At 44.4% G+C, this 25,477-nt stretch overlaps 1 protein-coding gene across 2 annotated transcripts in view; it reads left to right on the forward strand.

The window, feature by feature from the left end:
• Window positions 1–25,477, forward strand: part of LOC132397064 (sentrin-specific protease 3-like) — a 65,046-nt gene that overhangs the window by 13,691 nt on the left and 25,878 nt on the right. For both annotated transcript variants that reach the window (XM_059975321.1, XM_059975322.1), the window contains exons 3-8: window positions 10,064–10,411; window positions 12,045–12,156; window positions 14,048–14,195; window positions 21,434–21,481; window positions 23,209–23,286; window positions 24,264–24,401. In XM_059975321.1, coding sequence (XP_059831304.1) covers window positions 10,064–10,411; window positions 12,045–12,156; window positions 14,048–14,195; window positions 21,434–21,481; window positions 23,209–23,286; window positions 24,264–24,401 — 872 coding nt within the window. The remainder of the gene's footprint in view (window positions 1–10,063; window positions 10,412–12,044; window positions 12,157–14,047; window positions 14,196–21,433; window positions 21,482–23,208; window positions 23,287–24,263; window positions 24,402–25,477) is intronic.

Genomic DNA, 25,477 nt, shown 5'->3' on the forward strand with positions numbered 1-25,477 from the left:
AGATCTAGAACTGGCTTGCCCACAGAAGGCAAAGAGTGGTTGTAAACGTGTTATATTCTGCAGTGTGGTTGGTGACCAGTGGAGTGCCTCAGGGATCTGTTCTGGGACCCTTACTCTTCGTGATTTTTATAAATGAATGACGAAGTGGAGGGACAGGTTGATGACATAAAGGTTGGGGGTGTTGTGGATAGTGTGGAGGGCTGTTAGAGGTTACAGCGGGACATTGAAAGGATGCAAAACTGAGCTGAGAAGTGGCAGGTGGAGTTCAACCCAGATAAGTGTGAAGTGGTTCATTTTGGTAGATCAAATATGATGGCAGAATATGGTATTAATGGTAAAACTCTTATCAGTGTGGAGGATCAGAGGGATCTTGGGGTCCGAGTCCATTGGACGCTTAAAGCAGCTGCGCAGGTTGACTCTGTGGTTAAGAAGGTTTATGGTGTATTGGCCTTCATCAATCATGGAATTGAATTTAGGAGCCGAGAGGTAATGTTGCAGCTAAATAGGACCCTGGTTAGATCCTACTTGGAGTACCGTGCTCAGTTCTGGTTGCTTCACAACAGGAAGGATGTGGAAACCATAGAAAGGGTGCAGAGGAGATTTACAAGGATGTTGCCTGGATTGGGGAACATGGCTTATGAGAATAGGTTGAGTGAACTCGACCTTTTCTCCTTGGAGCGAAGGAGGATGAGGAGAGGTGACCTAATGGAGGTGTATAAGATGATGAGAGGCATTGATCATGCGGATAGTCAGAGGCTTTTTCCCAGGGCTGAAATGACTGTCACAGGAGGGCACAGGTTTAAGGTGCTGGAGAGCAGATACAGAGGAGATGTCGGGGTAAGTTTTTTACTCAAGAGAGTGGTGAGTGCATGGAATGGGCTGCTAGCAGCGGTGGTGGAGGCGGAAACGATAGGGTCTTTTAAGAGACTTTTGGATAGGTACATGGAGCTTAGAAAAATAGAGAGCTATGGGTAACCCTAGTAATTTCTAAGGTAGGGACATGTTCGACACAACTTTGTGGACCGAAGGACCTGTATTGTGCTGTAGGTTTTCTATGTTTCTATGAAATTAAACATCTGTTTTTGGCAACCCTACACAGGGTATAAATACCATAGAAATTAACCATTACACATAGACATTCAGACACAGGTAATGAACCATTTGTCATAGTCAACCATACATGGTATAAATACCATAGAAATTAACCATATGTGTTAGACATTCATACACAGGGTACAAATACCATAGCAATTAACCATTTGTCATAGACATTCATACCCAGGGTATAAATACCTTAGAAATTAACCGTTAGACATAGACGTTCAGACACAGGTATAAAGACCACACAGTAATGAACCATTTGTCAACCATACACAGGGTATAAGTACCATAGAAATCAACCATTTGTCATAGACTGCGGATTTTATGTTCTGTCGCTGAGCAGCAGTGAGCCATCTGATTGGCCTATCAGAGTTCTCTTTAGGAACTAGTTGACTTGATCAGCATTTCTGATCTGGCTATTGTTCCCAGTCACACTCAATAAAAAATACAGCAGCAGCCGTGAGCGGCGGGTCTTGTGCTTCTCCAGGTCCTAAAGTCCACCCGCACTGAGACAGATTAAGTGGGACAAGTGAGGGCAGTGCTGACTGGAAAAGGTGGGGGGGGGTGTCAGGGTGAATCTTGCTAAGAAATATTTAAACCAAATACAAAGTTACCCATTCAACACAGAGTTAATGGCAGTGACTTAAAATGGTGGACGGTGTCGCGATCCGTCTTAAAATGGCGGATGGCATTCTCTTTCCTCTGTTTGTAAGTATGTGTTGTCCGTAAGTCAGACGTTCTTAACTCAGGGACTGCCTGTATCATAGAAATTATAGTCATAAACAGGTTATAAATACCATGGAAATTAACCTTTTGTCATAGACATCGATACACAGGATATCAATACCATGGAAATTAAATGTATATTATGCACAATATAATTACAATAGAAATTAACCATTTGTCATAGACATTCATACACAGGGTATAAATACCATAGAAGTTTGAATCGGGAGCAAGTTACAGCTTGTGATTCAGCTGGGAGCTCAGAGAATTCGACCGTGTAGGTAGGATTTCAGCCTACCTGGTCAATACCAGTGGAGGAGGGGGAACTGCGCAGGCGCGAGTGACGTCAGCGTCGAGCGCGCACTTTAAAAGGCAGGACTTCTTTTCAGAGCGGGCAGCGGAGTCCGTGGAAGCAGAGTCCTGGGCTTTGGCTAAGTGGGCTTCGGCGTAAGGGGACTTCGGTAAGCTTGTGTGATTGCTCGCTGAGGGGAAGAAGGTAAGGTCGCTAGGTGCTTTTTAGACTTATTCTATTAATTCAGTTCAGGTATGGGGGAGACAGTCAGAGCAGTGGTGTGCTCCGTATGCAGTATGTGGGAGGTCAGGGTCAACACAGTTGTCCCTGATGACCACACCTGCAAAAGGTGCGTCCAGCTGCAGCTCCTATCAGACCGAGTTAGGGAGTTGGAGCAGGAGCTGGATGAACTACGGATCATTCGGGAGGCAGAGGCAGAGATAGATAGGAGTTATCAGGAGGTAGTCACACCAAAAAACCAAGAAGTAGGCAGATGGGTCACGGTCCAGAGAGGCAGGGGGAGCAGGCAGAGAGAGCAGAGCACCCCCTGCGGCCATTCCCATTAACAATAAGTATACCGTACTGGATACTGTTGATGGGGATGACCTACCAGGAATGAGTTGTAGTGGTCCTGCCTCTGGCACAGAGGTTGAACCCTCAACTAGAAAGGGGAGGAGGGAAGAGAAGAGAGCGATAGTTTTAGGGGACTCTATAGTTAGGGGGGCAGATAGGAGATTTTGTGGGGCAGATCGGGAGTCTCGGATGGTATGTTGCCTCCCTGGTGCCAGAGACATCTCAGATCGGGTGCAGGCTATTCTTGAGAGTGAGGGCATGAACCCAGATGTAGTGGTCCATGTAGGGACCAATGATGTAGGTAAGGTGAGTGAGGGGGTCCTGCTTAGAGAGTTCAGGGAGTTAGGAGTGAAGCTGAAAGGCAGGACCTCCAGGGTGACAATCTCGGGACTGCTACCTGTGCCACGTGCGAGTGAGGCGAAGAATAGAATGATTATGCACATTAATACGAGGCTGAGAGCATGGTGCAGGAAGGAAGGATTCAGGTTTTTGGATAATTGGTCTTTGTTCCAGGGACATTGGGATCTGTTTCGAAGGGATGGTCTACATCTGAACCGGAGGGGTACTAACATTCTTGCAGGAGTATTTGCCAGTGCTGCTCGGGGGGGTTTAAACTAGATGTGCAGGGGGCAGGGATCCAGACCCAGAGGGTTGGTCAGAAGGTGCATGGGGTTAAATGTGTACAAGGTTTGGGTGATCTTGAGAAGGTCATCAAAATTCAGGGTGCAATTTGCCCGATGGAAGTTCAAGGAGCTGGGTTAGTAGACAGTGTTTTAAGCAAAGAGAGGAGGAATGGGCTAAGAATTCTATACTTGAATGCGTGTAGTGTCAGAAATAAGACAGATGAGCTTGAAGCTCAGATGAAAATGGGGAACTACGATATTGTTGGGATAACGGAGACATGGCTGCAAGGGGATCAGGCCTGGGAATTGAGTGTACCAGGGTATACGTGCGATCGTAGAGACAGAAATATGGGAAGAGGGGGTGGGGTGGCCCTGTTGGTGAGGAATGAGATTCAGTCCTTAGCAAGAGGTGACTTGGGAACAGGGGAAGTAGAGTCTGTGTGGATTGAGCTGAGGAACAGTAAGGGTAAAAAGACCCTAATGGGTGTTGTGTACAGGCCCCCAAACAGTAGCGTGGATATTGGGTACAAGTTGATTAGGGAGTTAACATTGGCATGTGCTAAAGGTAATGCAGTCGTTATGGGAGATTTCAACATGCAGGTGGACTGGGAGAATCAGGTAGGTGCTGGACCCCAGGATAGGGAGTTTGTGGAGTGTCTAAGGGATGTATTTTTGGAACAGCTTGTGCTTGAGCCAACCAGGAACGAGGCTATTTTGGACTTGGTGATGTGTAATGAACGGGAATTGATAAGTGATCTTGAAGTAAAGGAGCCATTAGGAAGTAGTGATCATAACATGATAAGTTTTTATCTACAATTTGAGAGGGATAGGGGCAGATCAGAGGTGTCAGTGTTGCAATTAAATAAAGGAGACTACGGAGCCATGAGGGATGAGCTGGCCAAAGTTAAATGGGCAGATGCCCTGGCAGGAAAGACAGTGGATCAGCAGTGGCAGATATTCTTGGGCATAATACAAAAGATGCAAATGCAGTTCATTCCAATGAGAAGGAAGGATTCAAAGAGGGGGAAGGGGCCACCGTGGTTGACAAAGGAAGTCAGAGATTGTATAGCATTAAAGAAAAAGAAGTATGACAGGGCTAAGATGAGTGGGGATACAGATGATTGGGAAAGTTTTAAGGAACAGCAGATCTTAACTAAAAAAGCAATACGGAGAGAAAAAATCAGGTATGAGCTCAGTCTAGCCAGGAATATAAAAGGGGATAGCAAAAGCTTTTTTAGCTATGTGAAGAGAAAGAAGATAGTTAAGAACAATGTTGGCCCCTTGAAGAATGAATTGGGAGAAATTGTTATGGGAAACAGGGAAATGGCAACGGAATTTAATGCATACTTTAGATCTGTCTTCACCAGGGAAGACACAAGCAATCTCCCAGATGTATGGATGGGCCAGGGTCATAAGATATCAGAGGAATTGAGACAGATTGACATTAGGAAAGAAACTGTGATGAGTAGACTGGTAGGACTGAAGGCTAATAAATCCCCGGGTCCAGATGGTCTGCTTCCGAGGGTTCTAAAAGAGGTGGCTCAGGAAATTGCGGATGCATTGGTAATCATTTTCCAATGTTCCTTAGATTCAGGATCAGTTCCTGAAGATTGGAGAGTGGTTAATGTTGTCCCACTTTTCAAGAAGGGAGGGAAGGAGAAAACGGAGAACTATCGCCCTGTTAGCCTAATGTCAGTCGTGGGGAAGATGTTTGAGTCCATTATTAAGGACGAAATAGTGGCACATCTAGATGGCAGAAATAGGATTAGGCCGAGCCAGCATGGATTTACCAAGGGCAAATCATGCTTGACTAATCTGTTGGAGTTTTTTGAGGGTGTAACAAGGATGTTAGACGAGGGTAAGCCAGTAGATGTTGTGTACCTAGATTTTCAGAAGGCATTCGATAAGGTGCCACATAGGAGATTGGTGAGTAAAATCAGAGCTCATGGCATTGGGGGCAGGGTTTCAACATGGATAGAAAACTGGTTGGCAGATAGAAAGCAAAGGGTAGCAGTGAATGGGTGTTTCTCAGACTGGCTGGAGGTGACTAGTGGGGTACCACAGGGCTCTGTATTGGGACCACAGCTCTTTACGATTTATGTCAATGATTTAGATGAGGGCATTGAAAACTATATCAGCAAGTTTGCTGACGATACTAAACTGGGTGGCAGTGTGACATGCGAAGAGGACGTTAGGAGAATACAGGGAGACTTGGATAGGCTGAGTGAGTGGGCAGATACTTGGCAGATGTCATTCAATGTGAATAAATGTGAAGTTATCCACTTTGGAAGCTGGAACAAGAGGGCAGAGTATTGTCTGAACGGTGTCGAGTTAGGTAAGGGAGACCTAGGAAATGCAAAGAGACCTAGGAGTCCTAGTTCACCAGTCAATGAAGGTGAATGAGCAAGTGCAACAGGCAGTGAAGAGGGCAAATGGAATGTTGGCCTTTGTTACAAGGGGAATTGAATACAAGAGCAAGGATGTTCTTTTGCATTTGTACAGGGCCCTGGTGAGACCACACCTGGAATATTGTATACAGTTTTGGTCTCCAGGTTTAAGGAAGGACATTCTGGCAATTGAGGAAGTGCAGCGTAGATTCACTAGGTTGATTCCTGGGATGGCAGGGCTGTCTTACGCAGAGAGATTGGAGAGATTGGGCTTGTACACGCTGGAATTGAGGAGATTGAGAGGGGATCTGATTGAAACGTTTAAGAAAATTAAAGGATTTGATAGGATTGAGGCAGGAAATATGTTCCAGATGTTGGGAGAGTCCAGTACCAGAGGGCATGGATTGAGAATAAGAGGTCAGTTATTTAAAACAGAGTTGAGGAAGAGCTTCTTCTCCCAGAGAGTTGTGGAGGTGTGGAATGCACTGCCTCGGAAGACGGTGGAGGCCAATTCTCTGGATGCTTTCAAGAAGGAGCTGGATAGATATCTGATGGATAGGGGAATCAAGGGATATGGGGACAAGGCAGGGACTGGGTATTGATAGTGAATGATCAGCCATGATCTCAGAATGGCGGTGCAGACTCGAGGGGCCGAATGGTCTACTTCTGCACCTATTGTCTATTGTCTAAGTTAACCATTTGTCATTGTGGGCCAAAGGGCCAGGTATAAAGACCATAGAAATTAACTGTGTTCTCGACATCCATATACAGAATATAAAGACCATCGTTGTTATAGTGATGCTAGAAAGTTTGTGAATCCTGTAGAATTTTCTATCTTTCTGTATGAATATGACTTAAAATGTGATCAGATCTTCACCTAATTTCTAAAACTAGATAAAGAGAACCAAATTAATTAAGTAACACAGAAAATATTATACTTGTGTTTTTATATATTTGGAAAATTGTCCCAATATTGCATGTATTTATTGGAAAAAGTATATGACCCTTTGTTTTCTGTAACTTGTATGAACCACTTGTGCAGGAATTACTTCAACCAAACATTTCTGATAATCGTTGATCTCTCCTGCACATCAGCTATGCCTGCTTACTAAACTGTTGGGATGTTGGTGAGTTGCCTTGCATGAACTTGCTTCAGGTCCCTCCACAACATTTCTATAGGATTAAGGTCAGGACTTTGATTCAGCCATTCCAAAACACAATTTTCTTTTTTTTGAACCCAGTGTATGGAGGTTGTTGATTTTCTCTTGTCTTTCGTGTCATTGTCTTGTTGCATTATCCAACTTCCATTTAGCTTAAGGTGATGGACTGCTACCCAGACAATCTCCTGTAAGATGCCTTGATACAATTTTGAATTCATTGTTCCCTTAACTATTGCAAGCTATTCAGGCCCCGAGGCAGCAAAGGAGCCCCAAACCGTGATGCTCCTTCCACCATGCTTCACAGTTGGGATGAGGTTTTGGTGTTGGTGTTGAATGCCCTTTTTCCTCCAAACATGGCAGTGAGCACTTTTGCCAAAAAGTTCAACTTTTGTCTCATCTGTCCACAGAACATAGTCCCAGAAATGTTGTAGAAAATCCAATTGGTCTTTTGCAAACTTGAGATGGACAGCATTCTTTTTTTTAATTTGAGGAACAGTGGATTCATCTGTGGTGTCCTTCCATGAACACCATTCTTGTTCAGTGTTTTTCTTATAGTGGACACATGGACAGAGACTGGCAAGTTCTAGAGAGTTCTGCAGGTCTTTTGATGTTACCCTTGGGTTCTTTTTCACCTTCTTCAGCATCGCATGTTGTGTTCTTGGTGTGATCTTTGCAAATGCTCACTCCTAGGGGAGAGTAGCAACAGTACTGAGTTTCCTCCATTTGTAGACAATTTCTCTTACTGTGGACTGAAGAACACTCAAGTCGTTAGAAGTGTTTTTGTCACCTTTCCAACTCCATGAATCTCTACAATTCTTCTTTTAAGGTTCTCTGAAAGCTTTGATTGAGGCATGGTGCTCATAAATAGATCTTTCTTGAGAAGAGCAGGCTCCATCAGTAACCTGACTTTGTGTGTCTTTTTTATCGGGCAGGGCACCTCTACAACCCACATCTCCAATCTATCTCATTGATTGCAACACCTGACTCCAAATAGCTTTTGTAGAAGCCATTACCCCAGAGGTTCACATACTTTTTCCAACAAATACATGTAATATTGGATAATTTTTCTCAATAAATAAATGAAAAAGTAGAATGTTTTTTGTGTTATTTATTTAATTGGGTTCTCTTTCTAGTTTTAGGATTTAGGTGAAGATTTGATCACGTTTTAGATCATATTTATGCAGAAATAAAGAAAATTCTACAGAGTTCACAAGCTTCCCATCACCACAGTAACTGTTTGTTATAGCATCCATACACAGGGTATAAATACCAGTGAAATCAACTGTTCGTCATAGACTGTAAGTACATAAGACATAGGCGCAGAGTTAGACCATTCGAGTCTGCAACACCATTCCATGATGGCTGATCATGGATCCCTCTCAAACCCATACACCTGGTTTCTCACCATATTCTTTGATAATCAGGAAACATTAACTTCTGTTTTAAATATACCCATGGACTTGGCCTCCACTACAGAGCATTCCTAGGATTCATTATTCTCTGGCTAAAAAAATCCGTCTGTTCTGAAAGGTCTTCTAGTTCTAGATACTCCTACCATATGAAACGTCCGGCTGGTGGCGCAGTGGCATCAGCGCCAGACTCTGGAGCAAAGGTTCCAAAGTTCGAATTTTCATCCGTACCTGGTTGAGTGTTGAGCTTGGCAACACTGTGCTGTGAGAAGGACGTGGGGGACCACTCACAGAATCTTTCCTCCAAGACAACCACTTGAAAAAATAAGTGGTCGCCGAGGCTCTGGTAGATTATGGCACACGAGAAAAACAAACCACAGGAAACATCCTCTCCACATCCACCTTATCCAGTCCTTTTAATATTCGGTAGGTTTCAGTGAGATCCCCCTAAATTCTTCTAAATTCCAATGAGTTCAGGCCCAAAGCTGCCAAATGCTGCTTATATGTTAACCCCTTCATTCTCGGAACCATCCTTATGAACCCCTGGACTCTCTTCAATGACAACACATTCTTTCTGAGATATGGAAGCCAAAACTCCAAATGTGGCCTGACTAGTGTCTTGCTCAGCAATATCTCTTTGCTTTTATATTTTATTCCTTGAAATAAATGCCAACTTTGCATATGCCTTCTTTACCACAGACTCAACCTGTAAATTAACCTTCTAGGAGCCTTGCATGAGAACTTCTAAGTCCCTTTGCAACTCTGATGTTTGCACCTTCTCCCCATTTAGCTAGTAGTCTGCACTATTGTTCCTTTTACCAAAATGCATTATCATGTATTTCCCAACTCTGTATTCCATGTGCCACTTTTTTGACCATTCTTCCAATTTGTCTAAGTTCTTTTGCCTCAGCAGTATCTACCCCTCCACATATCATTTGCAAACTTGGCCAAAAAGCCATTAATTCCATTATCTAAATCATTGACAAGTAATATGAAAAGTAGCAGTCCCAGTACTGACCCCTGAGGACCACCTGTAGTCACCGGCAGCCAACCAGAAAGGCCCCTTTTATTCCCGCTCACTACCTTTTGCCTGTCAGCCATTCCTCTATCCATGCCAGTATCTCTTCTGTAACACCATAGGATTTTATCTTATTAAGCACCCTCATGTGTGGCACCTTATGAAATGCCTTTTGAAAATCCAGCTGACATCCACTGCCTCTCCTTTGTTCACCCTGATTGTTACTTCCTTTGAAGAACTCTTAACAGATTTGTCAGGCAAAATTTCCCTTTATAGAAACCATGTTGAGTTTGACTTACTTTATCTTTAGCCTCCAATTACCCTGGAACCTCATCCTTAATAATAGATTCCAACACTTCCCCAACCACTGAGATTAGGCTAACTGGCCTATAATTTCCTTTCTTTTGCTTTTCTCCCTTCCTAAAGAGTGGAGCGACGTTTGCAATCTTCCAGTCTTCCAGGACCATGCCAGAATCAAGTGTTCTTGAAAGATCATGACCAATCTATCTGTTATCTCTTCAGCAACCTCTCTCAGGACTCTGGGATGTAGACCATCTGGTCCAGGTGACTTATCCACCTTAAGCTTGCTTGGCATGCCACGTTAAGCAGTGGTTTTGGCAGAGAAGATCTGTACACCTGAGTGAGGGTCCTTATGGATGGTGTAGTTAGTGTGGCCGTGTTGAACTCATACTCCAGTGATAAGCAAGAAGACTTGTTTAACCTCAATGCTGTACAATGAATATGCTTGTCTTACCGCCTGCAATGGTTTTGCAGATGCCCTTGAGATGAACGGGCACCCGCTGAGTGACCCGGACGAAGCTCCCCAGCTAGAGAGCAGCGATCCACGGCAGTACATGGCTGGAGTGGACAACTCAATTGTCATCAGCCATGTCTGCAGCATCGGTTCACAGATGGCCGAGCAGCTGTTTGGTGGAGATGAGGACGGCGGAGAGGGCAGCACAGCTAGTGTTGCCAAGCACAGGCGAGTGCCGGAGGGCCAAGGCAGTGGTGCCGGCGATTCGGAGGCTGAGGCAGCTGCCGCAGAGCAACTGAAGGCTGGGGACAGGACAGGCACAAACCACGTGGCGGCAATGAGTGATGAACACATCGCCTGTATCCATGGTAAGGTCACTGTGGTGAAATGGAGACTGGCAACCCATAAACTGTTGGAACTAGGCCAACACCTGGTATTGGGGCTTTTGTACAGTGGAGTGTAATATTATTACAGTGTAATAAGGGAGGGTAATATTATTACAGTGTAATAAGGGAGGGTCTCACTGTGTGAGGGAAAGCAGCAAAGAAGTGGTGAGGGAGGGTCACACTCTGGGATGGGTCACACTGTGGAAGGGGTGATACTAGGGGATAGTCACTGTGCGAGGGGTGATACTGAGAGAGTGTCACACTGGGAGGGGTGATACTGAAGGAGGGTCACATTGTGGGGGGATGTTACTGAGGGAGGGTCACACTGGGTCTTTAGGCTTCAATGTGGTAATGAGAAGAGGGCAGTTCTTGGGTGGTGAGTGTTCTTCGTGGTGGTGCTGCCTTCTTGGCATCATCTTTTGAAGATGCTCTCCTGAACTGATGTATCTGAGGGCCTCTCCCCGCAGGACTCAGTCAGGATTGTACCTGCATCTCTGGTGCTACGTGGCAGCAACTTTACCGGCCAAGCCGCTGCATCACTATGTCCAGCAGTATTGATGATGTCAGTGACGCAGAATCAGGTTTATTAACATTCACATTATTGTATGTCATGAATTTTTTTTTGTTTTGTGGCTGCAGTACAGTGCAATTTATAAAAAAAATGCTTTTAAGCTACAATAAGAAATATAAAAAATAAGTAGTACAAAATAATGAGATGGTGTTCATGGGTTCATGAACCATTCATAAATCTGATGGCGGAGGGGAAGAAGCTGTTCCTGAAATAGTGGGTGTGCATCTTCAGGTTCCTGTACCACCTCCCTGATGTTAGTAATGAGAATGCTTTACTGTGGAATGATAGAACGTTGAACAGTTCAGTACAGTACAGTACAGTACAGGCCCTACAACCCGTGATGGCCTTCTAACCTACTCTAGGATCAATCTAACCCTTCCCTTCCACACAACATACACAAAATGCTGGAGGAACTCAGCAGGACAGGCAGCATACTGTATATGGAAAAAAGTACAGTCACTGTCTTGGACAGAAACCCTTCGGCAGGACACATCCATGTTTCTAAGAGGCTCTTAAATGTACTTAATGTATTTGTCTGGCAGTGCGTTCCATGCACACGGCACTCTGTGCAAAAAGCTACCGCTGACATTGCGATCCTATACTTTCCTCCAAATACCTTGAAATTATGCCAGCTATTTTAGCTATTTTCATCCTAGGGAAAAGTTTCTGGCTGTTCACTTGATCTCTGCCTCTTATCATCTTGTCCACCGTCTTTTACTCCTGAGAAATGGACCCACATAGCCTCCTACAACCCTTTTTTAAACCCAGAGGATGACCTTTTATTCCTTTCTCCCCGATGAATTTTCCTTAACCGTGCTGAGGTTGGGATGAACATCATTGTAGTATCTAACTCTTAGGAAGAGCAGACCTACTGATAGGAAAAAGGTCAGTAAGAAAGCTCCTTCCCTCTGGTCCCTCTCGTCACCTCACTCTTGTACAGCCTCCCTACCTACTTGCCTCAGGGATGGACCTAACAGTGTGTTGGAGCTTGGAAAATCCTTTTCGTCGAGGCTGATTTCTCTCACAGTGATCCTTCCTTTGCAGGGCTCCTGGATGAGTATATCCAAGCGTACGGCAGCTTGATCCCCCTGAACACGGATGAGGTGATTGAGAAGCTCCAGGATGTGTTTGAAGAAGACTTCTCAACCCTTCACAGGTACGCGATCTGTTGCTGATGGTAGGCTCGATAGTGGCACAGTATCGCAGCAGTTACTGTAATGCTATTATAATATCTTGACCCAGGTTCAATGCCTGCTGCTGTCTGTAAGGAGTTTGTTCATTCTTCCTGTGATACAAGTGGGTTTCCTCCCACTGCAGAGATGTAGAGGTAGGTAGATTACTTGGTCACAGGGGTCTAGTTGGGCAGCATGGGCTCGTTGGGCCGGAAAATCCTGTTACCATGCTGCACCTCTAAATGATAAAAAGGCTGTGGGGGTGGGTGGATGTGGAAATGCTAGACTTACCATTCAAAGCAAGGTGGAAGGTGTGCTTATGACTTATTACTTTTTCTTTTGTTACTGCCACAGTTGCTTCCTTGTCCCCTTTACCCTGTGATCTAGTTCAAGGGCAGAGCCACTGGGGATAGAGAATGGACAAAAAGAATTGTTTACATCCTTAAGGGCCCAAGAGTAAAGGATGGACACATGAGCCAACTGTCATGGAGTCGGTTCCCCTCACCGTTGACAGTAGTGATCTTGGCAGGCGGGTGTTCCTGTTACTCTTTTGGTTGGACAGGGTTCGGTAGGACTGTTGATGAGCTGATTGTGGAGCCAACCTCCTCACTGCTGATACAGCTGTAACCCCTTGGGTCGCCTCAGGCTCGCTCAGCTCGTTCTCGTCTAGGGGGAGCAGCCTTCGGCCCCGCCAAACTGGGTAATCAGCTGGTGTGGGTGCTGTGTGATATCCCCGTCTCGCCCAAAAACAGACAGTACACCATATGCGATTAAATGAGTACAATTTATAAAGGTTACTATAACTAAGTGATTAATAACGATACAGTATATATGAAGAGAAAATTAAAGAAAAGGCGCCAAACTTATCAAAGTCCAAACCACTTCGTGCACAGCCATTGGAGCTCAATTACTGAAGTCTTCTGGCCACCATTCGATCCCCTCCGAACTCCTCGACTCGCAGCTCAGGACCCTCTGAACTCCTCGACTCTCCAAACAGCTCAGGACCCTCCGAGTGGTCAACCAAGCACATCTAGCTTCATCCCCCCCCCCCCCCTCCTCGGAGAATCTCCCGGCCTCGGACCCCCCCTTTGGGGTCCGATCCTCGCCCAGCTTAGAGCATTGCGTCCTCTCTCTCGACCCCCTCGCGCCGATCTGCCCAAAAGCCCGTCAACAAAAGCTTACAGACTCAGAAGAAAGAACATTAATCCCCATTTGGTTTACAAAGGAATACCATTCTCATGATCAGTAAATTAGCATTCCTGCTAGTTAACAAAAAGAAGAAACCCTCTTTACACAGCTAATGAATGCAGTGTTCCCGGATGGACAGGACTGGGTGGGATTGTTGGTGCACAGTGGGCTTGAGTGTAGAGTGACACTGCCACCCCACCCACCTCAACTGCCTGCAGTGTTCCTCTGACTCTCTTGAATGGGGTGCGATTATTGGTGAGCTGATCAAGTAGGCCTGAGTGTGGAACAGACCACAATGAATGACACATCATCCCTAACCTGGAGCCGGGATTGCAGAGTTGTTAGGACCACGCCTTAATAGGGCAGCACAATAGCATAACACTATTACAGTACAGGACACCCAGGTTCAACTGCTGCTGTCTTTAAGGAGTTTGTACATTTTCCTTATGAGCATGTTGATTTCCTCTGGGTGCTCTGGTTTCCTCCCACATTCCAAAGACACATAGGTTAGGGTTGGTGAGTTGTGGGCATGCTGTGTTGGCGCTGAAAGCATGGCAACACTTGCAGGCTGCCCTCAGCAAATGCTCCAACTGTGTTGGCTGTTTTTGGAAGTGGCACATTTGTTTGATGTACATGTGATAAGTAAAGCTAATCTTTTCTTTCACTGTGGCTTCTGTTTGTGCGCAGGAAGAGTATGATTCACCATGTGATGCAGTCTTACCATCGGATGGTTGGGAATAACGCTGTCCGCAACTTCCGTGTAACCTACAAGAGGCATGTGCTGACAATGGATGATCTCTCTACGTTATATGGGCAAAACTGGCTTAATGACCAGGTTATGTTTCTCTTGTTGTTGAGCACCTCGGATGGGAGGGTTATTATTCCTCACTCTCTAATTTGATACTTTCCTTTCTCTTGACGTGCCCACCAACCTAAAATCCCCAAAATTCTGAACTATGGCTTGTTGGTCTCCCCAGAAACCCCACAACCAAAAGATCCTCGATTGCACCACCCACGCTGGCCAGCACTCAAGTCATTCTCTGCTTTCACCACTGGGATTCCTGTGTGGCAAATCAGGAACCAGAGATGCACAGAGTAGCATGGCCTGGTAGGGGAACACCAGTGACCAGGGACGGAAATGCCTGTAGAAAGTGGTGGAACAGCACAGTCTAACACAGGTAGAGTCCTCCCCACTGCTGAGCACAATTGCATGGAGCACTGCTACAAGGAAGTCCCACCATGCAGATCATGCTCTCTTCCCACTGTACCACCAGACAGGAGGTACCTGAGGATCCCACAACCACCACGGTCAGGAACAGTTACAGCGCCTATAAAAAGTATTCACCCCACCCCTTAGACATTTTCATGTTTTTTGTTTTACAGCATTGAATCACAGTGGATTTAATTTGTTTTTTTTTGACACTGATCAACAGAAAAAGACTCTTTTGTGTCAGTGAAAACCTCTCTACTAAGTGATCTAAATTAATTACAGATATAAAACACAAACTAATTGATTGCATAAGTATTCACGCATTTCAAGTCAATATTTAGTAGCAATTACAACCTTGAGTTTGTGTGGATAGGTCTATATCTGCTTTGCACATTTGGACACTGCAATTTTTTCCCACTCTTCTTTACAGAACAGCTCAAGCTCTGTCAGATTGCATGGGGATCGTGAGTGAACAGCCCATTTCAAGTTCAGCCACAAATTCTTGACCGGACTGAGGTCTGGACTCTGACTTGACCACTCCAGGACATTAACTTTGTTGTTTTTCAGCCATTCCTGTGTAGCTTTAGCTTTATGCTTGGGGTCATTGTCTTGCTGGAAAACAAATCTTCTCCCAAGTCACAGTTCTCTTGCAGACTGTATCAGCTTTTGCTTCAGGATTTTCTTGTATCCTGCTGCATTCATTTTACCCTGTACCTTCACAAACCTTCCAGAGCCTGCTGCAGTAAAGCATCCATACAGCATGATGTAGCCACCATGTTTCACGGTAGAGATGGTGTGTTTTTGATGATGTGTAGTGTTTGGCTTATGCCAAACATAGCATTTACTCTGATGGCCAAAAAGTTCAATTGTGGTTTAATCAGACCATCCAGCTGACTTCAGAGTCTCCCACATACCTTCTTGGCAAACTCTAGCTGTGATTTCATGTGAGTTTTTTTCATTATGTCTTTCGCTTTTCCACTCTCCCATAAAATACCTGGTCAACAGAGTCTCTGCCATCTCAGCTACTGGAAGCTTCTAACTCCTCCAGAGTTGTCATAGTGGCCTCTCCCACTCGTCCCCTTCTTGCATGGTCACTCAGCTTTTGAGGATGGATTTACAGCTGTGCCATATTCTTTCCATTTTTTTATGATTGACTTAATTGTACTGCAATGTATATTCAGTGAGTTAGTAATTTTCTTGTGTCCATCTCCTGAGTTGTTTTCAATGACCTCTTCACAGAGTTGCTTGGAGTGTTCGTTTGTCATCATGGTGTAGTTTTTACCAGGATACTGACTCATCAGCAGTTAGATACAGGCGTAATTTTACTGCAATCAATTGAAACACCTTGACTGCACGCAGTGATTTCCATTTAACTAATTCTGGCCTTTTGACTTCTGAAACCAATTGGCTGCACCAGTGATGAGTTGGTGTCATACTTGTAATTAATTTAGATCATTTTGTAAAGATCCGTTTTCACTTTGACATGGAAGAGTTTTTCTATTTATCAGTGTCAAAAAAAAAGCCAAATTAAATCCACGTGAACATGAAATCTTCTGGGGGTGGGGTTATACTTTTTACAGGCACTGTATTAACCTTCAGTTCACACTTCTCAATTCTGAACTGATTTTACAACCAACAGACTCACTTTCAAACACTCTACAAACTCATGTTCTCAGTCTTAATTTTTGTTTGCACAGTTGTCTTCTTTTGCACATTAGTTGTCTGCTTATGTATAGGTTTTTGTAAATTCTGTTGTATTTCTTTTTTTTCCTGGTGAAGACCTATAAGAAAATGAATGTCAAGGTAGTATCATTATTGTCATCGTTTTGTGCTGTGTAGGGTGACATAGGCAATCGTGGTCTTGGTAAATTTTTCTACAGAAGTGGCTTGTCATTGCCTTCTGGGCAGACTGGTGATGTGCACCAGCTGCTCATACAACCACTCACCACCTGCACCCATGGCTTCATGTGACCCTGATCAGGGGTGGGGGGGCTAAGCAGGTGTTACACCTTACCCAAGGGTGACCCGCAGGGTAGTGGAGAGAAGGAGCACCTTACACCTCCTTTGGTAGGAATGATCTCTACCCTGCCACTCTCAAGGTAGTATATGGTAACATATGCATAATTTGATACTAAATTTACTTTAGATGTTGAGTGGAATGCTCCCTGTAAAGTCTGCTCTGTTGTCATCCACTACTATGCAGCCAACCAAAGCCCAATGGAAGATTTCCATTACTGATCAACCTTGGCTTGACCCTAAGTTGCTGTGACTTGGGAGAGATGTGCACATCAACCTCCCACAAGTCACATCAGATTGACACAGTGGTGCAGTGTCTCATAGCAGCAGTGACCTGGGTGTGGTGGTCCTCCTTGTATCTTTGTGCTCTGTTCTCCTGTCACGTTCCAAAGACAGGCTGGCAAGGTAATTGGCTGCTGTGAATTGCCAATAATGTGTAAGAAAGTGGTAGAATCTTAGGAGTGTTGATGGGGATGTAAGAATAAATTGGGAATAAGGTAAATGATTAACCCCTTTTGTTTTAACTATGTCCCTATTAAAGGGATGGCGCAGTAGCGTAGTGGTTAGTGTAACACTATTACAGAGCCAGCGATCCAGGTTCAATTCCCACTGCTGTGTGTAAGGTGTTTGTATGTTCTACCTCTGATCATGTGGGTATCCTCTGGGTGCATTATTTAGTTAAACGATCACATGAGTGTAATTAGGCAGTGCTGACTCATTGGGCCTGAAGGGCCTGTTACTCTCAAAATAAAAGTAATGAAAAAATAAATCAATGGGTGCTTGATGATTGGGTTGGATTTAGTAGGCTGGTTTCCATAGCAATGGACACAAAGTGTGGGAGAAACTCAACAGGTCAGGCAGCATCTATGGAGGGGGATCGACAATCAACATTTTAGGCTGAGACCCTTCATCGGGACTATAAAGGAAGGGGACAGAGGCCAGAATAACAAGGTGGGGGAAAGGGAGGGGGTACAAGCAGGCAGATGATAAGTGAAAACTGTGCACAATTAGATGTCTTTGTGGAGAACTGAATGAAATAAAATTCCACCAAAATGTTTATATTGAACTGTTTTAAAATACATAAAATGTTCAGTAGGTTTGGTATGTGGAGAGAAAAAAATTAACATTTGAAGCAAGTTTCCTGTCAGAACCGGTATGAGTATTGGTTTAAAGCAAAACACACACAATGCTAGAGGAGCTCAGCAAATCAGGCAGCATCTATGTAAATGAATAAACAGATGAAGTTTCGGGCCGTGACCCTACTACAGGCCTGAAAAGGAAAGAGGGAAGATGGCAGAGTAGAAGTGGTGGGGAAGGAAGAGGGTGATAGGTGAATCCAGGTGGGAAAGAAAGGGAAAGGGCGAGAGAAGAAGGAATCTGATAGGAGAGGAGAGTGGACCATAGGAAGGAGGAGGAAAGAAGAGGTAAAAGGCCAGAGTGGAAAATAGAAGAGGCGAGGGGGAAGGAATTGTTTTTATAAGAAGAAATTGATATTCATGCCATCAGGTTGGAAACTACCCAAACAGAATATAAGATGTTGCTCTTCCACCCTGAGGGTGGCCTCATATTGATATCAAGTGTTCCGTCCCTCTTCTTCTATTCCCTACTCTGGCCTTTTGCCTCTTCCTACCTGCCTATCGTTTCCTCCTGGGTCCCCTCCTCTGTCCTTTTTCCTATGAACCACTCCATGAAAGAATGGGGGGAGATTGCCATGCTTGGCAGAACAAAGGACCAAGAGAAGGCCATTGCTTATGCCATTGAGGGGATATAAGCATCTCTGAGGCGAGTTCATAGAATTACAGCACTCCATCAGCATCATAGTGAATATTTTAACCGTCCTCTTGAATAGACTCAATGAATGATATACCCCCTACCCCAGTGGTCCCCAACCACCGGGCCGCAAAGCATGTGCTACCGGGCTGCGAGGGAACGATATGATTTGGTTATATAAAAAGATATGAGTCAGCTGCACCTTTCCTCATTCCCTGTCATGCCCACTGTTGAACTTGAACGCACGCAAGGTCATCAGTCAGACATTAACCTACAACTACTCAATGAGTTAAAAAACAAACGTCGCTTGATAGTTTCTTTGGAAGAGGTGGTAGGAACATAAAAGACAGCTCAGAGACAGCTGAGGTCGAGTCTAAAAAGAAAGCTTTCTTCAACAGAAAATATGACGACTCTTACATAAAATATGGCTTTAATGCGAACGGTGACTCGCACTCTCCAAGCCCCCTGTGTGTGATATGTGGAGACAAGCTGTCTACTGAGGCAATGAAGCCCTCAAAGCTGCTTCGGCATCTTGAGTCCAAGCACCCTGCACTTAAAGACAAGCCAGTTGACATTTTTGAGCAGAAAAAAAGTGAGCAAGCGGGACAGAAGCAAGTGCTGGGAGCCCCCGCCTCCACAAATGCTGCTGCTCTGAGAGCATCGTACTTGGTGGCTAGCCGTATTGCTAAGGCTACGAAGCGTTTCACTGTTGGTGAAGAATTGATTCTGCCTGCTGCCAAGACGTGTGCCATGAACTGTTGGGAGAAGTTTCAAGATGGCACAGGTTTCTCTTTCATCTACCACAGTTTAAGGAGAATCGATGACATAGTGGAGGACATCGAAGCACAGCTGTTGGAACGGCTTAACGAGTCACCATGTGACGAGGAGTGGATAGCAAAACTCGCTGATCTGTGTGACATCTTCAACCTGCTCAATGAACGCAATTTGTCACTTCAGGGGAGAAGGACAACTGTCTTCAAGTTGGCAGATAAAATGTCTGCTTTCAAAGCCAAACTGGAACTGTGGGGACGGCGAGTGGACAGGGGCATATTTGACATGTTCCCAAATCCCATGAGCTGGGATTTAGGGAGAGACTGAGGCTGCACCGTCCTTCTCACAGCTGTTGCGCTATCATCTGTCTTTGCTGTCGACAGAATTCAAGCGTTACTTCCCAACCGCAAATGACCCAAGACGTGCAAAGGAATGGTCTGTGACCCATTTGTGAATGTCCCCGGTGAATCATCATGTCAGCGCGGGAAGAAGATCAACTCCTCGAGCTTGCAAATGACGGTGGGCTGAAAGGTATGTTTGACATAACACCTCTGCCGGCATTCTGCATCAAAGTCAAGGCTGAATATCCTGAGATAGCCACGAAAGCACTGAAAATGTTGCTTCTGTTTCCAACATCATATCTCTGCGAAGCGGGGTTTTCTGCAATGAATGCAACGAAAACTAAACTGCAGTATAGACTGGACATAAGGAACCCCCTTCGAGTATCACTGTCTCCCATGACCCCTCTTGTTGCAGGGAAACAAGCCCAGAGCTCCCACTGATTCAGCAATATTGGTGTGTTGCAATGATTTTATATGTTCATACGAGGAAAATATGTGCTGTGTGTTTAATATCCAAACGTTACTTAAAATGTTATGATGCTACTGACTTATAAGTGACGTATAATTTTAAAACTATATTCATGAGAGGAAAATACGCACTGTGTGTTTAATATTAAATTTGTTGAGATAAACCCTTTTAGAAACTAAATTGAGTGTATTAGCCATTTGTAAGTGACTTATAGTTGATTTATCAGTTATCATATATTCCAGTTGTGATTAACACCACCCCCAGGCCCCCGTTGGCCGGTCCGCAAGAATATTGTCAATATTAAACTGGTCCATGGTACAAAAAAGGTTGGGGACCCCTGCCCTACCCCCATTCCCCACTCTGGCCTCTTACCACTTCTTCCCTGCCTATCATTTCACCCTGGTGCCCATCTTCCTTCCTTTTCTCCAATGGCCTATTCTCCTTTCCTATCAATTTCCTTCCGCTACAGCCCTTTACATTTGCTACCCACCTGGCCACCTATCACCTTTTGGCTTGCCTCCTTCCTCTCCCCCCACCTTTTTATCCTGGCATCTTCCCCCTTCCTTTCCACTCCTGATGAATGGTCTCAACCCGAATCATTGACTGTTTATTTATTTCCATAGGTGCTGCCTGACCTACTGAGTTCCTCCAGTATTTTGTGTGTTCTTTTGAATCCCATTAGCTTTCTAACCAAAATGGATACATTATTAGTTGATTGTGACCCTCTTACTGGTCAGAAATGTCACCCCCTCCCTACCCTTGTTGTGTCCTCTGAACTGGTGATTCTGATATCCATGGATGTACACTGTAATGGTCTTGTCCTATTGTTTGTCTTTCATTCACTTGCACTGCAGTGTAAACACTTGAACCATTTTTATAATGCTGTTTACATTGTAAATACATTGTAAATATCTGTGTTTTATTTCTAATTGTTGTTTGTTGCATGTCACACCCTGACCAACACACCACAGCAGATTCCTAATACATGTAAATGTATATGGTGAATAAAGTTGATGCCTGTTGATCTCTCTGAGTGCATCACCTCACATTTCTCCAGAATAAATTCTATATTGCAGTTATTCAGTTCTCTGCCTTGTTGGAAATTGTTAGAGGCTTTGGGAAGTGGACGCCTGTGCCATGGTGTGCCCCTTTTTTGGAGTCATTGCTGAGTGGCACCATGTAGGTGCTGAATTGTAGGACACCAGGTATCACAGGAAAGATTTTCATAGAAAGGGTTAGGTGACTTTTTTATTTGAGGTGCATTCAGGGGAGATTCCAGTGATCCCAGTATGTACGCAATTTGTATCTGTCCTGGAGCAAAGCGTAAACGTAAAGGAAAAAACATTTCCATATGTTTCTCATTTATGTGGCTGACTTTCGAGAGGCTTGGAGCATAATTTCTGTTCAAAATATTTGGACCTGTTGTTTGATTGCTAAGTGTTTTCTTGTGGTACAGTGGTAGGACATGAAGTACTTTTTCTTGTATTTTACTACAGGTCATGAACATGTACGGAGACCTCGTTATGGACACTGTCCCTGACAAAGTAAGTCCGTTTGCCTCGAATCACTGCTCAGAATCATGTTTATTATCACTAATGTGTTGTGAAATACGGGTGCAGTACAGTGCAATACATTAAAAATTACTGTAAATTACCTTAAGAAATGTAAGAGAGGAAAAAGAGAGCAAAATACTGAGGTATTGTGCATAGACCATTCAGAAATGAGCTGGTGGAGGGGAAGAAGCTGTCTTTCCCTGAAACGTTGAGTGTGTGTCTTCACCTGATAATGATCTGCCCATGTGTGTGTCATTATCAAAGTATTTGCAATACAGAAACAAAATGCTGAAATTTGAAAGTTCCTCCACCTCATCACTAGTAACTTTTTTAAATGCAGCAACTCACTTGGGTTGATGAATGGCAAGATTAATGTTGATGGAGGGAAGGATTAATGTTGACGGGGAACAGGGTTAATTTTGATGGTGGGATGAATTAACATTGAAGAAGGGCAGCATTTATGCTGACAGTGTGGGATGCACACTAATTGAGAGCAGGATTAAGGCTGATGATGTGGGATTAACGCTGATTGAGGATTAACGATGATGGTGTGGGATTAGGATGAATGAGGGCAGGATTAACACTGACGGTATGGGATTAATGCTGACCGAGGGCAGGATTAACGCTGGCGGTGTGAGATTAATGCTGACCGAGGGCAGGATTAACGCTGGCGGTGCGAGATTAACGCTGATTGAGGGCAGGATTAATGCTGACAGTGTGGGATTTACGCTGATTGAGGGCAGGATTAATGCTGACAGTGCGGGATTAATGCTGATTGAGGGTAGGATTAATGTTGACGGTGCGGGATTAACGCTGATGGTGCGGGATTGACACCAGCGGAGGGGTGGAGTTACGCTGGTGGAGGGATGGAGTGATGCTGATGAGGGTGGAATTGATGCCGACTGAGGGATGGAGTAATGCTGATGGAGGACGGAATTAAATTTGACATAAGGGTTGGGTAACGCTGGCAGAGGGCAGGATTAACATTGAGGTTCATTTAGGGAATTAGGTGCAACAGAAAAAGATCCTCAGAATACGTACACAATGCTGGAAGAACTCAGCAGGCCAGGCAGCATCCGTGAGAAAAGAGTAGCCAAGGTTTCGGGCCGAGACCCTTCATCAGGAGTGGGGGTTTTGTCTACTCTTTTCTCACAGATGCTGCCTGGCCTGCTGAGTTCTTCCAGCGTTGTGTACGTATTCTTTGATCCACAGCATCTGCAGTTGTATTTTTGTGTTTAGAGAAAGATCCTCCTCTTTCAGGAGTTTAATTGATATCACTGTAATTTTTGATTATCTGTCGTCTGAGTATGAAACAACCACGACTACCTTCTCCCTTTGTTTTTCTTTTTACATTTTTCCACCCTTGTAAACCGATTGTAATTAACAAGAGTTTTGCCACATTCTTAACTTCCAAAGGACCTTCAGATCACGAAAGCTTGCAACATTTTACCAGTTGGACGTGTCTCCCTAACTAACTAATGCAAAGCCCTTGTCATGTCCATTTAACCTCTCCAATTTCTCCAGTCTATCTCACTGTTCCTGAATTCACTTGACCCTGCATTAAGCAAGGAGATCTCCTCTACTCCATCCATTTAACCTACAGGTTACAGAGTAAGGAATGCTGTGGGTGAGAGGAAAGATTATTGTGGTTTCGATGGGACTAATTGGATATGCAGATGATGGTTACAGATGTCTAACAACTTGTCTCCTTCACACAGGTACACTTCTTCAACAGCTTTTTTTATGACAAGCTGAGAACAAAGGGATATGATGGCGTGAAAAGATGGACCAAAAACGTAAGATTCCATTGCACCCCTCCCCCCAAGCCCTATTCTCCCCTGAGAGTGGTGCCATGTACAGTGCAAGCTACTCCCAAAGTAGTTTCTGCCCCAGCCCTTTCATCCAGGCCAGGTCTATCTTGGGGAGAGTGAACTTTACCCATAACTTCCATGATCTCAACACTTGTGGCCAAAGTTCCTGCAGAAGCTGGGTCGAGTCTATTGAAGCTACTCTAAATTCTAAAGATGTTCCCACTTCACCTGTGTGAAGCCACCTTCATGTTTCATTGGGCTGTTTTTTATTTTCTCTTTCAACATTCTTCTGACTTAACCCCATAATATTTGATGCCTTAACTAATGAAAGATCAACTTAATTCATCATGTACATTTACATCATTAGGAACTTGCTGTAGTGTATTGGCACTACATACAGCAAAAAGCATCAACATTCATCAGTTGTAAAGAATAAAGAATTATATAAAATACAAAGTTTGAGTGGAATAAAATATGATGTGTATAACGCCTGTATTTACAATGTAAACAGCATTATAAACAGTAGTTTAAAGTGTTTATACTGCAGTAATAGTTAGCAGAGGTGGGGGGGGGGGGGGCTAACTAGCATGATTGATCCGATTAAACTGCCTGAGAAAAGAAACTTTTAAGATGGTGTGATGTTTTTCTTTCATTAGCCCTGGACTACTTTCCAGAAGGGAGCTTTCGGAAAAGGCATTTTATAGGGTGGGTAATGTCTGCTTCTTTGATCTGTACACAGACAAGCCCTGCAATGGTGGTGGACTCAAGCCTTTTCTGCTGACCTGACAGTTCACTATAGTTTACATATATTGTGAGGGGATGCTGCACCAAACCAGACAGTGTGCAGCTCTTGACTTGAAAGGGGAGTTTCACGGACTTTGACTAATGCCACTTCTACCCACGCTGACAGACCCGGTCATGAACCGTAAAGTTACGTTTTGCTTTACACATTCATCCCACAGGTTGACATCTTTAACAAGGATCTGCTCTTGATCCCTATTCATCTGGAGGTTCACTGGTCCCTGGTCTCTGTTGATGTGCGGCAAAAGACAATAACGTACTTCGACTCCCAGCGCACCCTGAACCGGAGGTGCCCCAAGGTACAGCAGAGGGAGTTGGTTTCCAGCATTGATTTTGAGGATTATGGCAATGGAACCCACACTGTGTGAGATATAAAAGATCTGTTATTTCCCACTTTCTACATGGCAAAAATAGAAGCCATGTGATCTTACACCACAACAGATCCAAATCCAGCAAGGTTGTTTTCTGGTATTATAGCATGACAAATGTAAGCAGGTTTTATCCACTGAGGTTGGGTGACACTAGAGCTTGTGGTCATTGGTTAAGGGTGAAAGGTGGAATATTTAAGGGGAACCTGAGGGGGAGCTTCTTCACTCAGAGGGTGATGCTAGTGTGGAATGAGTTGCCAGAGGAAGTGGTCGATATAGGTTCAAATGCAACATTTAAGAGAAGCTTGGATATGTACATGGGTGGGAGGGGGTATGAATGGCTATGGTCCAGTTGCAGGTCGATGGTGCTAGGCAGAATTTTTGGTACAGCCTTTTTCTGTGCCTTAGTGCTCTATGACAGACTCATGCAGAAGGAACTGTTTCCAAGTGTCATACAGCATCCAACGGTAGTATTGTACACCTTATAGTTGAGGTGCATTTATCACAAAGTAGATAATAAAGCATAGGAGCAGAATTAGGCCATCCAGCCCATTGACTGCTCCACCATTCTATTATGGCTGATTTATTGTCCCTCTCAACCTCTTCTCCCTGTTACCTTCAATGCCTAGACTAATTAAGAACCCATCAACCTCCACTTGGCCTCCACAGCTGTCTGCAGCAATGAATTCCACAGATCCACCACCCTCTGGCTAAAGAAATTCTTCTTCATCTCTATACTGTAAGGTTGTAGTCACCTTTATTCACCTATAGTACCATAGCAATTAGCATGACATTTTGCAGCACCAGTGACCCATCCCTTTCTGTAAGGAGTTTTTACGTTCTCCCTGTGACTGCGTAGTGCTCCATTTACCTTGCATGTTCCAAAGGCGTATGAGTTTGGGTTAGTGAGTTGTGGGCATACTATGAAACAACTCAGGTTGGAAGGACTGTGGAAGTAGCCAGGCTCCCTATGGGTGGGCTTCTCTCCATGGGCTGGGTGGTGTCCA

The sequence above is a fragment of the Hypanus sabinus genome, chromosome 7, assembly GCF_030144855.1.
Source record: "Hypanus sabinus isolate sHypSab1 chromosome 7, sHypSab1.hap1, whole genome shotgun sequence".
NCBI classification, from domain to species: Eukaryota; Metazoa; Chordata; class Chondrichthyes; order Myliobatiformes; family Dasyatidae; genus Hypanus; species Hypanus sabinus.